This window comes from Cyprinus carpio, chromosome B22 (assembly GCF_018340385.1).
Source record: "Cyprinus carpio isolate SPL01 chromosome B22, ASM1834038v1, whole genome shotgun sequence".
Taxonomy (NCBI): Eukaryota; Metazoa; Chordata; class Actinopteri; order Cypriniformes; family Cyprinidae; genus Cyprinus; species Cyprinus carpio.
In genome coordinates, this window is record NC_056618.1 from 11,441,250 (window position 1) to 11,456,231 (window position 14,982).

Below are 14,982 nucleotides of genomic sequence, written 5' to 3' on the forward strand. Positions count from 1 at the left end.
CCAAAATGTCTGATTAAGCTGTAACTTTTAACACAACTAAACTGTGCTGACATTCATCATCAAAACAACAGCAGCTGCAGCATCTCATCTTTCATCTTTGATCATTTTCAACAACTGTGTACCTTACTGAATTAGTGTAATGATAGATAATACTATTTTATATTATATATTTTTATATAATAAAATTGTTTTATATTTGTATTATTTATTTATCATTATTTCATCACGTCTCACCTCAGTTTCTTGAGTTGACAGTTTGGATCCTGTAGTAAATCACTGAGCTGCTTCACTCCTGATGGTCCAGGATCATTTCCTGTGAGATCCAGCTCTATCAGGTGTGAAGGGTTTGATCTCAGAGCTGAAGACAGAGCTTTATAACCTTCTTCACTGATACTGCAGTCTGAAAGTCTATTAGAAAAGGTTTATTTTATTCAAAGTTATATAAATTAATATTAATACTAAAAAAGGTTTAATATCTTTCTTCTTCTGATCAGAGAAAAAAAAATGTTTTGCCATCTGACAGGAGCATATCTTTCCTTTTTTAGATTACTACAGTAACATTTGCATTTGATCCAAAGAGAATTATATTGTTATAACCAAACGATTGTTCATTACATTCACCTGAGTTTCTCCAATGTGCATTTTGTATTTTCTAATCCTTTCTGGAGTTTCTTCACTCCTGAATCCTGCAGATTATTGTTGCTCATGTCAAGCTCTTTCAGACTGGAGTTTGATCTCAGGACTGTAGCCAGAGCTGAACAGCTTTCCTCTGTTAGACCACAATCACGCAGCCTAAAATGATGAACATGAGGGGAGAATGTACAAATACAAAGTATAGTTATACAAAGTTAGTTAATGAAAATAGAGCTGTTTACTGTTAGGTTATGTTAATTCACAGTGCATTAATGTTAACAAGCACAACTTCTGATTTTAATAATGCATTTGGAAAAGTCGAAATTAACATTAAAGGGGTCATATGATGCGATTTCAAATTTTCCTTTCTCTCTGGAGTCTTACAAGCTCTTGGTGCATAAGAAGATATGTAAAGTTGCAAAGACTAAAGTCTCAGATCCAAAGAGATATTCTTTATAAAAGTTAAGACTCGTCCACACCCTCCTAAAATGGCTCATTCAAACTCGCCCCCACATCTTTATGTGGGAAGATTTGCATAACGCCGCCCAGATGTTCATGAAAATAAAGGCGGCATACCTTTCATTCTCATTGTAGTATTGTTGTTGCCGCTGCCATCATGTCGTATAGACACTGTTTTTCTCACTGTGAAAGCGAAACTACTTTGTTTGGCCTTTCAAAAGCGGATGATATCCACTTTGTCATGCCTGGAGCTGATCCGTGCTGGACGCTGAGGAAATACATCAACATTGTGGATCGCCGAATCGGCTTTCACCGTGGACAAAGCGGTGTCCAGCCCGGGGTCGTCACATGTGGTTGCCGCAAGCCCAAGGTACGTACCCTTGGTAGAATCTGCCTGTCGCGCCATTCTCAAACCACCCGCCTCTGCTCACTCAAGGCCGAGGTGTTATGACGTTGTTCCGTTAAGAAAGCATAACTACTTTGTTTGGCCTTCCAAAAGAAGACAAGACTAGAAATCATGTTTATATCACGTTTATAATGGGTTTTATGTTTATGTCTCGTCGCTCCAGGCAGACAAGGCCTCACAATACGTTAAGGGACATAACATTTCTGTCACACGCTTGAGGCATTCGGCCAATCACAACACACTGGATAGCTGGCCAATCAGAGCACACCTCGCTTTTCAGAGCGATGAGCTATAGAGGAGAAACAATGTACAGTATGTGGAAGCTGTGTTTTTTAACCTTAAACCGCATAAACATTTCATTACACCAAATACACAAAATACTGTTCTTTTTGGCAGCATCATATGACCCCTTTAAAAAAAACGAGTTGATCATGATCTTGTAAGTGCAGGTCCGAAATTCTGGAACGGTCTCCCTCTTTATATTAAATTAGCCCCCTCTTTTAAGTCCGCTCTAAAGATATGTCTATTCTAGGGTTGTGCCGATAGACGATAGTATCGTGTATCGACAATAGTCAGATATCTTTGTCGATAGTCAAGATGTTATTAGGCTCATTTTCCTATTAATGTATTTCATTATAATAATAATAATAATAATAACAACTATTATTATTTTTATTTGGCAGCCTATTATAATTCATCTATCAAACTGCCCAGCTATTTCACTTCAGCACCGCATTTCACATACACACACACACACGTGCGCACAAATGAGGATTAAAGCCTGTAGCTAGTGAAGAAGTCTCCATCCACAAACAGACGTACATCGTCTGCAGATATAAGCTATTTCATTGCACTTTAACAAGTAATCTGAATGGCCTATATATGTGAAATATTTTAAACGAGCCCTCACTAATTGAGTTTAATGCCACAGTTATGTTAGAATGTATCTCATTCTTGTTTCTGTGGCAGTGCGTCAGGCTCATCATGGGGCGCACGGTCCGGAGATTGAACTTTACTCCAAATATATGAACTTACCTGTTCGTTTATGTCCAATTTTAGTGTTAAACTGTTGGACTTTAAATTAAACCTACCATTGATTTTCACCGTTGACTGATTTTGCAGAACATTTAGACATAACTTCCGTGTGCAGATGCGGCAAATTTGTCACAGGACGCACGATATGACAGTTTCATCTGACTATATATGAACTAGCTGTTTTAAATACAGTATTTTTATATTAAACGTTAGTTTATCAGTATGTTTGAAAGTATATATTTTTTTTAATTTATGCATTGAGGTTATGCAAGTGTATATCTTCTTTATAGCAGAAGTTTAAGAAGTTGAACTGCATATTGGAGTAGAAATAACTATGGAACAATGTGTTTTATAATAACATGATGTGCTTCTTCTGTAGCTAACTAAACAGGTTGTTTTGCTGAAAAGAGAAATTTCTACATAAATCCCATGTAAATCTAATAAAATATCATTGCTCTTTAAATAAAAAAACAGATTTTTTTTGAAAAAAAAAAAAATAATAATAATAATTTAAACAAAATGTGTTATTATTTAACCCTAAAAAAAGACAAATACTTATAATTGGTATATTGTTAATAATCACTATAGATCAGGGGTGTCCAAACCTGCTATGTATCAATGTAGATAAATGCAATTTTAAGATGAGGACAAAACATTAACAAAGAACAATAACTTACAGAGCTCTTTTGGAGGTTTTGATGACTGCCGATAATCTAATGAGACACTCGTCTGATTTCTTGAATTTCTGAAGCTCAAACTCCTCCAGCTCCTCCTCTGATGTCAACAACACAAAGACCAAAGCAGACCACTGGGCAGGTGAAAGATCGGCAGATGAGAGACTTCCTTTGCTAAGGTGGGTCTGAATGTCTTTCACCAGAGTTTGGTCGTTCAGTTCATTCAGACAGTAGAACAGATTGATGGATCTCTCTGGAGACAGATTAGCTTCTAATTTCTGCTTGATGTACTGAACTATTTCCTCTTTGCTCTGCTCATTTCTATTTTTCTGTGTCAACAGACCCTGTAAGAGTCTCTGATTGGACTGGAGTGACAAACCAAGGAGGAATCGTAGAAAAAGATCCAGGTGTCCATTATCACTCTCTAGTGCCTTGTCCACTGCAGTCTTGAGCAAATCAATCATGTTTTTTCTTTTCTTTTTCTGTTTTGTAGAGTCTTGATCAAACACACACTTCTTGTTGATGTCTAGAAACAGATGTGCATAAAGGGCTGCAATAAACTCTTGAATGCTCAAGTGAACGAAGCAGTACACGGTACCAAGAACGATCCCTGTTTCCTCCTTAAAGATCTGGGTACACATGCCTGAGTACACTGATGCCTTATAGACGTCAATACCACAGGCTTCCAGATCTGTGTCATAGAAGATCACATTGTTTCTTTCCAGCTGATCAAATGCCAGTTTCCCCAGTGAAAAGATGGCATCTTTATCCCAGGAAACATCTGGTGTGTATTCTCCATCATACTTTCGTCTGCTCTGCTGGATCTGAAATCTGAGAAAGTGTGTGTACATTTGTGTCAGAGTCTTAGGAGTGTCTTCAGTGTTTGACTCCTGCAGTGTTTTGGAGGCATCATCATCCTGATTGTTTTTCACAGCATTATTTCTTTTCTCCTCTAAAATGTTCTGGAGAACAGTGGCTGAAATCCAGCAGAAGACTGGGATGTGGCACATGATAAAGAGACTCTTTGATTGTTTAACATGATCAATGATTTCTTTGGCCTGATTCTCATCCGTGAATCTTTTTCTGAAGTACTCTTCCTTTTGTGCATCATTGAATCCTCGTATCTCTGTCAGCCGGTCGATACAGTCAGGAGGAATCTTACTGGCAGCTGCTGGTCTGCTGGTGATCCAGATGAGAGCAGAAGGAAGCAGATTTCCCTTGATGAGGTTCGTCAGGAGAACATCCAGAGAGGCTGGTGATGATACATCAGACCACGTCTCATTATCCTTAAAGTTTACAGGAAGTCGACATTCATCCAATCCATCAAGAATGAACAAGACTTTGAATTGATTTCTTCTTGTAAGGTTCAGTCCTTCTGTCTCTGGGAAAAACTGAGTTATAAGGTCCATCAAACTTAGTTTTTCTTGCTTCTTTAAGTTCATCTCTCTGAATGGAAGAGGAAATATGAAGCTGATATCTTGATTTTCTTTTCCTTCGGCCCAATCCAGAACAAACTTCTGCACAGAGACTGATTTTCCGATGCCAGCAACTCCTTTTGTCAGTACAGTTCTGATCTGTTTGTCTTGTTCAGGTGCATCAAACAAATTTTTGCACTCAACCTTTATCTCCTGTGATTCATTATGTCTGGAAGCAACTTCAATCTGTCTCACCTCATGTTCAGTATTGACCTGTTCACTACAACCCTGAGTGATATAGAGATCTGTGTAGATGTTCTTCAGAAGTGTAGAGTCACCTTGCTTTGCAATTCCTTCAAACGCACATTGATACTTCTTCTTTAGGCTACACTTTAGCTGATGAATGAAGAACAGTTCATCTAAACAGAAACAGAAATACAGATATTGTTTAATCTTATTTTCTCTCTACATTCATAAGTGACAGTGTTGTGTTTACAGATGATCAGTGTCTCTTACCTTCTAGAGTATCAGCAGCTTCATCTTGCTTCATCTCTCTCAGGAAGCAGAGCGTGAGATCAAGAGCTGCTTCTTTCATACTGCATCTGTTCTCATTAAAGTCCTTCACAAAGTATTGCATGTCCTCTTTTTGTAATATTTTCTTAAACTTTTCCAATTCTTTCTTTAGAAATGTGATTATTTTGCTCTCAAGATCCTACAAAGAAAGACAAAAATGAATGACAAAAAAAATAATCTACTGTATATTTGGTCAATTATTTATTCAATAATTACAAATATTCATAAAAAATTAAGTTGAGACAAACGTTAAGCTGTAAAAATGAATATAAATAGGTTCTCATTCTTTATTCATTATTTTATGTGTTCTTAAGAAATAGTAGAAAAAAAAGTTCTGTCACACTCTTATTCAATAACATATTTGTTTATTATAATTATTAAATATTCTTGAAAATGTGTTTTATTACCTGGAAGATCTGCAGGAGACTGTCTGTAAACTTCTTGTGGTTCCTGTGAGACTGTAAATCTGGATCTAATGTTTCATACTGAACCCTGATAGTAAATAAAATCAATCAAAATACTGCATTTTTAGGGAAAAAATATATGACCAAAATATCTTTTTAAAAAATTTTGCAAAGAGAAAAACAATACTGTGATAAATTTATGGACTATAAGTTTTATGACTTTCTGACACAGTCTATGTGTAAACAAAAATAAGAAACAGATCAAATACCGTTTGGTTCGTGATGCTGTTTCTTCACTGAATCTCGGTGGTTCATTCTTTGACCGGTCACTCTTCACAGACACAGAGCTGGACACATGTGAGTCTGATCTTACACTAATGACACAAAGAACAAAAACACTTTACTACAGGAGCTCCTTCAGTCTCATTTAAAGATGCTTCACTGTTGAGGATGGTAATGAAGCACAGTACAGACATGCATTTGTCCATCTATGACTATGGATAGATGGAAAGACATATTCATGTTTGTCTGCATGATCTATTTTCCATGGTTAATTTATACCTCCTTGTGGCTGCTTGTGTGATTGTGTTACTGGAAAGAAGCTCCAGACTGAGTTCAATAAAGAGGAAATCAGTGATTTATTGTTTTTATTTCGTTACTTTCTATCACAAGCATCCTTAGTGGAGAAATAAGCCAACACAACATTATAATGTCAAAGATAATAAATACCTTTTGATGGATGTTTTTTTCTCACTGAAGTTCGGCAGGTCAAAATCCTTTGACCAGTCACTCTTCACAGACACATGTGATCCTGATCTTACACTAATGACACAAAGAGAGAAGAGAAACTTTTCTACAGGAGCTTCATCTGTGTTTTATATCGACACACATTCTCTCTAGTCCTTCACAGAAACGTTTGCAGAGTTTTAAAGATAGCAGTCATTCTTGTTTACAGACTCATATTTGTTTAACAATTTCTTTGAAGTACTTAATATATGAGACTAAATATAATTTTACAAATATTTGAATGATCTAATTAAAGAGATTTTTTTGACTAAAACAGAAAGCAGAAATGTCAGTGCTACACAGTTCTGACACTATTTTAAAAGTTCATCACTTTGTTTATTGGGTGTAATAATAACATTAATAATGTCGTTGTAATAATTACTGTATCTGTTTGATCTGTTTTATAAGTCTGGTCTGAGTGTTTGATGGAGGTTTCACAGTATTTTGCAACTCTCTTACCTTTCAGATACAAACTCATAAAGTTATAATTTCTTCTTCACTGTAACAACTTTATGTCCTGAAGTGTCAACATAAAATACAGTTATTTAGGTGTGGTTTATTGTATTTTATGTACAGTGTATTTATATATCATAAAGTGTGTACGGCTCAGGAACAGAGTTATTAATAAATCTTAAACACTGAATCCAAACAAAGCAGGTTTGCTTTCGCATCCAAACACACAGCGTCTCCACAACATGAGGACAACACTACAACTCACTGAAGCCTTGTCTTCTCTCTTTGTGTAAACCTTTGAACAGCCATTACGCTAATATTTCACATTGTGACGCACACATTTGTGAAATTAATATCTGGACTTCAGTCAAGGCCTTTTAATAATTTCTGGATCAGTGTTCTCTGTTAGATAGAATAAATCACTTTACAGGAGACTCTGACATTTATAACTTTGAAGATCTTACACAAACAGATACATTACACACTAAAGAAAGATTAAAACAATAAAAAGCATCATATAGCCCTTTAAATTAAGTGTGCAATCATTTTTTAATGTCTGACAATCAATGTATGACCTAAAAAACCAAAAATCAGTGATGTGGAATAATTTAATTAAGTACAGACCCAGTGCTGAAGACTGACTGTAAATGATGATTCTGATTTTCATTTCTGAAATATTTATCATCAATTAGCTACTTGTTAAATATTTTTGTTTTTTTTTTAATTATGAAGTTATGAAGCTCTGAAGTTCTGCAAATCATTTGTAAATATAAAATTGACTGAAGGTTTTGTTTTTCCAGCAAAGCTCTGAAACTGCAGCAGTGTTTAAATGATTCTCTGAGAACAGACTCAGTCTTACCTCTGTTTCTGTGAGAGACTCATCTTTCCTCTCTTCTCTGACATACTGCAGCTAAACTGTCATTGATCAGCACTGGCTTGAGACAACAATCTGCTGTTCAGTGTGACCTGGAGATGATGATGTTAATGAGATGAAGAAATATGTTGAGTTAGCAGCAACAGCAACAAAAACACTGTATAAAATAAAGTGAGTTACAAACAAATGCACTGGTCTTATTCGGTTGTTAAGTGGTGACGTAATTAAAGCTGTTTCTGAGTCCAAGCCTCAAATCGCTTCACTTGAGAATACGCACAACCGGCGCAGCGTCATAGAACGTCTATGAACAGATTCACGCACACTTTTAGGGGAAAACAAACCACCATACAGTATGGGATCAAGGAAGTGGACTAACCTTACAACATGCCAAAGAGTTGTTGTGTGGTTGGGTGCACCAATAATGTTTGTAAAACCCCAAATTTGAAATTCATGGCTACCTGCCATCATCATCAATATCTTGCTGTTATGGAAATATCATGAATTACGTATGATGCTAATCGAAAGCTAAGCCAGGCTAGTTGTATGGCTGTACAGAAAAGTGCACTCAGTACTCTAAATATTAAGATATAATATATACATTTAAAGATGTTTACTTTCAAATACATAGTAAAACGGACGTTGCTTTGTGTCGCTATTTTGTCTGGAAGTCTATGGGAAATCCAGTATATTTTTTCCCTAAAAAGGGGCGGTGACTAAATTGACAGTTACGTTCCCGGATGCCAGTTGTGCGTATACAACCTCAGCAGCCGTTTATTAGCACTGTTTATTCATATTTTACATTTAAGATAACCCTTTTCAAATTCACGGTGTACACTACAGTCTCCGTGCTCACAGCGTCCCAAACACAAATACTTCAATATTTTTTTTCATTTATTTATTTATATTTTCATTGTCTGGTTATCTGTGATTTCGTTATGGAGATAGTATTATAATGTTTTTGGCAGTATTATATCACATCGTGAGTGTATATTAGGACCTTTTGTTGTTTTCTCGTGATATCTGATGGCGTGTGGACACGGAAGCGGTGACGTCACAATTAACAAGCGGACTGAGAAATGTCTAAAAAATACTTTAGATTTCACATCACAGAAACAACAGCATAACACAGAAGCAGAAATACGAAAAAAAAAAAAATCAGAAACAGATTCGTGTTCAATAACCCCTCTCTGAAAACATACTTGCGGTCTTGTCCACTATAAAATAACATTTATAAGTATTTGAAACGCTTATTTTTTCTGTGCTTTAGGCCTGTCGCTTGTCAGAAATTAATTCTCATATCTCTCAGACGGATCGGATTGGATTAATATACAAAAACAATGTCTGTGAGTGTTAAAATTAGTAGAGTCTGTGCTAAAGTTATAGCCTACCTGTACAAATGTTTTCTAGGACATAAAACGGATCAAATCCAGCGAGCTATGCTTTCTCTCTTGCTGTCTGCGTAGTTCTTCTTCTTCTTCTTCGGTGTTTACTGGCGGTTGGCAACCTAACTTATTGGAGCATTACCGCCACCGACTGGAAGGGAGTATGGATCAGGATATTTGCCTATATATAATATAGAAATAAACATAAGAACCAAACAAAACAAAGAAACTAGAACAAAACAAAAAAAAATATTATTTTATTATTTTATATAATTTACTTTCTTTCACAAATTCAATAATCATGCTTAACAGCTAGCTGTTTTCCCTAATAAACCTGATAAAGAGAAGTCATAGTGATTGACTTTCTTCATTGACTGAATGAGACGGTGTCTCTCATTGTTGTATTTCATACAGTGAAGTAATACACGCTCAGCTGTTTCTTGTTGTCTACAGTGTATTCACTCCTCAGTAGAGTGCTTGACAATTCAGTGTAATATTATTCAAGATTCGTCACATACAGGATTATATAACCAGCAGTGAAATATTAAGTCCAGTATGACCAATTCTAAGTGTGTTATGATATTTCCTTCCCTTCGATACATACTCTCCTTTCTCCCAGCATCAACTATTCTCTGTATATTATATAAATGTCTACCTGTTTCAGTGTCATCTCAGTAAACCTGCTGAACTGATTGTGTATATGTTCTAATGTATACTTTAGCTTCTGCTTTACTTGATGAAATATTTAGATCTACTTGCTTTGTTCTTAGAGTTGGTTTGGCCAGAATATCCACCTTCTCATTTCCCTCCACACCAACATGAGCAGGAACCCAAATGAAGTGTGTAGACATACCCTTAACTTTTATTTCATACATCCTGCAGAATATTTCATTGATTGAAGTGTGTAGACATACCCTTAACGATCTTATACTTTCAAGTGCTGAAAAATTATCAGATGCAATGACACTGTTATTTACTTCTCTTCTATCCATCGTAGGGGCAGCAATATCGCCAATAGCTCTGTCACATATACTGACAAATGACTGGTTACTCTTTTCTTAATATAAAAATCACACATTGTAACGGTGCCCAATATATGTTCTGTAGAGATGCTCTACTTGCTCCCCATTCCTGTCCTGATGAACAACAAATAATATTTATGACCTTCTTACATTTGTTCTTAATTTGATTCAAATTAACTTTCCATGTTAGTTTTATTTTTATTTTTTTTTTATCAAACAATCCCCAAGAAACCTAACAGCTTTGCTTGCTCCAGTTGTTGTCTATATAGATTCAAGGAAAGGGTGAGATTTTATGCCTCCTTGAAAAACAGCTAACCTGTGTTTTTGCTACAGATCATTTAAATCCCCATTTATTGGTTCATTTTTCCACTTCAACTATTGGAGTGTGCATTTTCTTATTGACATGATAAATTGCGACCTCTGATCCACAAAGCCCCATCATCTGCATACAAAGATGTTCCTCTACGTGTTGTTCAACCTGAGAGAAAATGTCATTAATCGTTATGTTGAATAATAACGGACTACATACACTTCCTTGTGGAGTCTGGAATATTCTTCATCTACTCTCACTTGTATTTTCCTGTTAAATAAAAAACCCAAAACTCAATTATACGTTCTACCTTCAATTCCTAATGATTTTAATTTGATCAATAATCCTTCTTTCAAGAGCATATCTGCGTAGTGTCCTCTGTGACGTCATGTACTCTTCTTCTTTTGTTTTTATTGCCGCTTGGCAAACAGCGTTCGGGTGCATTACCGCCACCCACTGATCTGGAGTGTGGACTAAGGCTCTAAATTACTCTACACACCCCCCCCCCCCAAAAAAAAAAAAAAAAACTTTTAACCTTTAAACAAATAAAATCAACAAACTTATAGTTCTCAAATTCAACGTCATGTATTTTGATGTCACGCATGTCTTAGCACAGTGATTCTCAAACTTTTTACAGTGACGTACCCCCGGGGCATTTAACATTGTTCTGAGTACCCCCTCTCTTCCACTTAGACCGCAGTCACACCTTTACCCCTTAAATTGATTTACAGGTGCATTTTTTTTTTTTTTTTTTTTTTTGCCTTTATAGAGGCAAATATTTTCTATCCTTATTAATTATATCTTATGTCATGTTTTATGTCATATTCTTAACATTCCATTAAGTGTATTATTAATATAATAAAGCAATAAAATATGGCAAATCGAAGTGATAGTCCACTTGTAGACTTAATAAAACCGCAAATAAAACCGCAGATAGGTGGCAGCAAATCACTGTCTTAGTGAGCCAGGCGTCAGGCATTCATTCATTCAGTAACAAAGCAAAATGCTGTAGTTATTAATGACTGACTCTCCAAATCGTTCAAAGCCGCAGATACGTTCACTAAACACCACTTGCTTGGAGATGCACACCAGATAATACAGATTTCGTTGGATCTATTCTTTCGTTGCAAAATATTACAAACATGACAATATTCTGTTTAAAATGTAGGCTACATTTAACATGTAAATTGTTCACTTAATATAACCTTTTTCTGTTGAACTGTTGTAAAAATTAATGTCACATTTGCCATTGTTTGGATATTGGGAAGTCGTGGCCTAGTGGTTAGAGAGTTTGATAGAATGTGTAATTAAATGTAAAATTATATAGGCCTAATTATAAATAATTAAAGAGAGCACTGATTTCTATGCTTAATAGATGCTTTGTAGAGGTTACCATGAAAACAGCTCTATTTCTGCTGTTCTATAGCTGCTGTCAGACAGTGGTTTTATGCTTTTATTCAGTCTGTCTGCTGTTTTAGTTTATACTAATGCAATATATTGGACCAAATGTCTGTTGTAAGACTTAACCGGTAGATGGAAAACAAACTATTGTGCATTTAAAAAATCTCAACACTTTAGATAATAAGGTAGCCTATGTAGAATTGTTTATGGAGCAGATCAGATGCCTGTAATAGTTGTAATAATTACTGTAATTACTTCTTCTTCACTGTAACAACTTTATGTCCTGAAGTATCAACATAAAATACAGTTATTTAGGAGTGGTTTATTGTATTTTATGTACAGTGTATTTAGGTGTGTGTAGCTGATGTTGTACACAGGAAGCTGGGAGAAAATGCACTGCAGCTTCATAAAGCGTGCTGTACACAAGCTAACCTCGTACGGCTCAGGAACAGAGTTATTAATAAATCATAAACACTGATTCCAAACAAAGAGGGTTTGCTTTCACATTCAAACACACAGCGTCTCCACAACATGAAGACAACACTACAACTCACTGAAGCCTCGTCTTCTCTTTGTGTAAACCTTTGAACAGCATTACGCTAATATTTCACATTGTGATGCACACATTTGTGAAATTAATATCAGGACTTCAGTCAAGGCATTTTAGACATTTCTGGATCAGTGTTCTCTGTTAGATAGAATAAATCACTTTACAGGAGACTGTGACCTTTGTAACTTTGAAGATCTTACACAAACACATACATTACACACTAAAGAAAGATTAAAACAATAAAAGCATCATATAACACTTTGAATTAAGTGTGGAGTTATTTTAATGTCTGAAAAATAATTTAGGACCTAAAAACCAAAATCAGTGATGTGGAATAATTTACTTAAGTACAGACCCAGTGCTGAAGAGCGACTGTAAAATTACAAATTTGATTTTCAGTTCTGAGATATTTATCATAATTTACTTAAGTTTTAAAAATATAAATATTATTTTTAATTAGGAAGCTCTGAAGTTCTGTAAATCATTTGTAAATATAAAACACAGTTTGTTAAGGTTTTGTTTTTTCCAGCAAAGCTCTGAAACTGCAGCAGTGTTTAAAATGATTCTCTTAAAAAACAGACTCAGTCTTACCTCTGTTTCTGTGAGAGACTCATCTTTCCTCTCTTCTCTCTCATACTGCAGATGAACTGTCATTGATCAGCACTGGCTTGAGACAACAATTTGCTGTTCAGTGTGAGCTGGAGATGATGATGTTAATGAGATGAAGAAATATGTTGAGTTAGCAGCAACAGCAACAAAAACACTGTATAAAATAAAGTGAGTTACAAACAGATGCACTGGTCTTATTCGGTTGTTAAGTGGTCAACCTGCTTCACTTGAGAATACTACCTCAGCAGCCATTTATAAGCACTGTTTATTCATATTAATCGTTTAAGATAACCCTTTTCAAACTCACTGTACACTACAGTCTCCGTGCTCACAGCGACCCAAACACAAATCATTTTATATATATTTATTTATTTATATTTTCATTGTCTGGTTATCTGTGATTTCGGTATGTTGTTAAAGGTTATGATTATATATTTTTTGGTAGTATTATATCACATTGTGAGTGAGTTAGCACCTTTTGTTGTTTTCTCGTGATTTCTGATTGAACACGGAAGCGGTGACGTCAGACTCAACAAGCGGACTGAGAAATGTCTGGTTAAAAATACTTTCGATTTCACATCACAGAAACAACAGCATAACACAGAAGCGGAAATACGAAAAACACTTTCAGAAACAGATTTGTGTTCAATAACCTGTCTTTGAAAACATACTCGCGGTCTTGTCCACTATAAAAGATAATTTATAAGTATTTAAAACGCTCATTTGTCTGTGCTTTAGGCCTGTCGCTTGTCAGCAATTAATTCTCATATCTCTCAGACGGATCGGATTGGATTAAATAAACAAAAACAATGTCTGCGAGTGTTAAAATTAGTAGAGTCTGTGTTAAAGTTATAGCCTACCTGTACACATGTTTTCTAGGACATAAAATGGATCAAATCCAGCGAGCTACGCTTTCTCTCTTGCTATCTGCGCAGTGTCCTCGCTGCAGGGCTGGGAAATGTGGGAATGTGGGGGCGTTGGAAATCCCGAGGCGTTGGGAATCGAGAGTCGAATCCAAAGGAATCGACTCCATCAAGGGGAATAATCGACTCCTCATTCAGAGCCCTTTTCAGTTCAGCAAAGCTTATCTATGGGTGCCTCTCAAACGGAAGACTGCACACATTTAAATTCACCAAAATAAGCTGAAAGAAAACAAGACGGTCTGAGACCATCTGAATGTTAGGATGCTACTTTCTGTTTGAGAAGCACCATTCACCTCCCTCATGCTCGATAAAAGACCTAATTACCCAGCTAACACAAGCGCTTAAGTTGGTTTTGTTTTCGATATTCGTGACACATTCAGCGATAAACGCCAATAACTCCAAAACGACTTGCCCTAAACAAATCTAAACAGTGTGAACTGTCAAAGCTGATCATGTTTCACACCATTCTTTTTAATTATTTTCGCCCGATATAATAAGCACTGCCCAGCACAAGCCGTCGCAATGTGCATTCAGCCGGGAGAGCTCGCTCTCAGCGGAGCGGTAAGTAAGGCTCGTTCTATAGTGCCAGCAGGCAGTGAAGCCAGCGGAAATGTTTGATCTGCCATCTTACTAATCCCTACCGGCAATCATACGTTTATTAGCATATTCATGACGTAAGTGCGTCGTATTTTCTTGCCTCCCTGTGCTTACATACTGCATTTTAATGCAGCCAAATTCGCAATAAAACTGTTTTTATTATTATATTTTAATGTTTCTGTTGACAAACAACGGAATGAATATTATAATGACTGAAACGCGCTCCATTAAGAATACATAACCAGCTCTCAAAGATATTAATCTGCACTAAAATCCTATTCACGGCATTGTCTAATGAAATCAAATACTCATACGATTAAGACAATGGTTGTGCTATTATTTCGGCTATACTTGCATGTAGAGTTAGAAGCAACAGAATATCTTTTTTTTTTTAACTGAAAGTGCTGTTCCTCTCTGCACTCGCTGAACAGAGCGGATGCAGAGAGAGAGGTGTGTGCGCTGGAAAGCAAGACCTC

General features: G+C 36.0%; 1 protein-coding gene across 16 annotated transcripts in view; it reads right to left on the minus strand.

Annotated features, from left to right (window-relative positions):
• Positions 1-219: 219 nt before the first annotated feature.
• LOC109103223 (NLR family CARD domain-containing protein 3-like) overlaps positions 220-14,982 on the minus strand; it is a 1,793,396-nt gene continuing 1,778,633 nt past the window's right edge. For 7 of the 16 annotated variants that reach the window (XM_042748650.1, XM_042748644.1, XM_042748645.1 and 4 more), the window contains 8 exons: positions 9,101-9,275; positions 7,698-7,804; positions 5,869-5,973; positions 5,603-5,687; positions 5,139-5,334; positions 3,211-5,041; positions 622-792; positions 220-408 (listed from right to left, as the gene is read on the minus strand). In XM_042748650.1, the coding sequence (XP_042604584.1) occupies positions 231-408; positions 622-792; positions 3,211-5,041; positions 5,139-5,334; positions 5,603-5,687; positions 5,869-5,973; positions 7,698-7,741 (2,610 nt within the window). In that variant the 5' untranslated portion in view covers positions 7,742-7,804; positions 9,101-9,275 and the 3' untranslated portion in view covers positions 220-230. Of the gene's footprint in view, positions 409-621; positions 793-3,206; positions 5,042-5,138; positions 5,335-5,602; positions 5,688-5,868; positions 5,974-6,328; positions 6,422-7,697; positions 7,805-8,709; positions 8,738-9,100; positions 9,276-12,968; positions 13,070-13,846; positions 14,035-14,982 lie in introns of those variants that run through there. The other 9 variants (XM_042748654.1, XM_042748653.1, XM_042748658.1 and 6 more) reach the window with 6 other exon arrangements.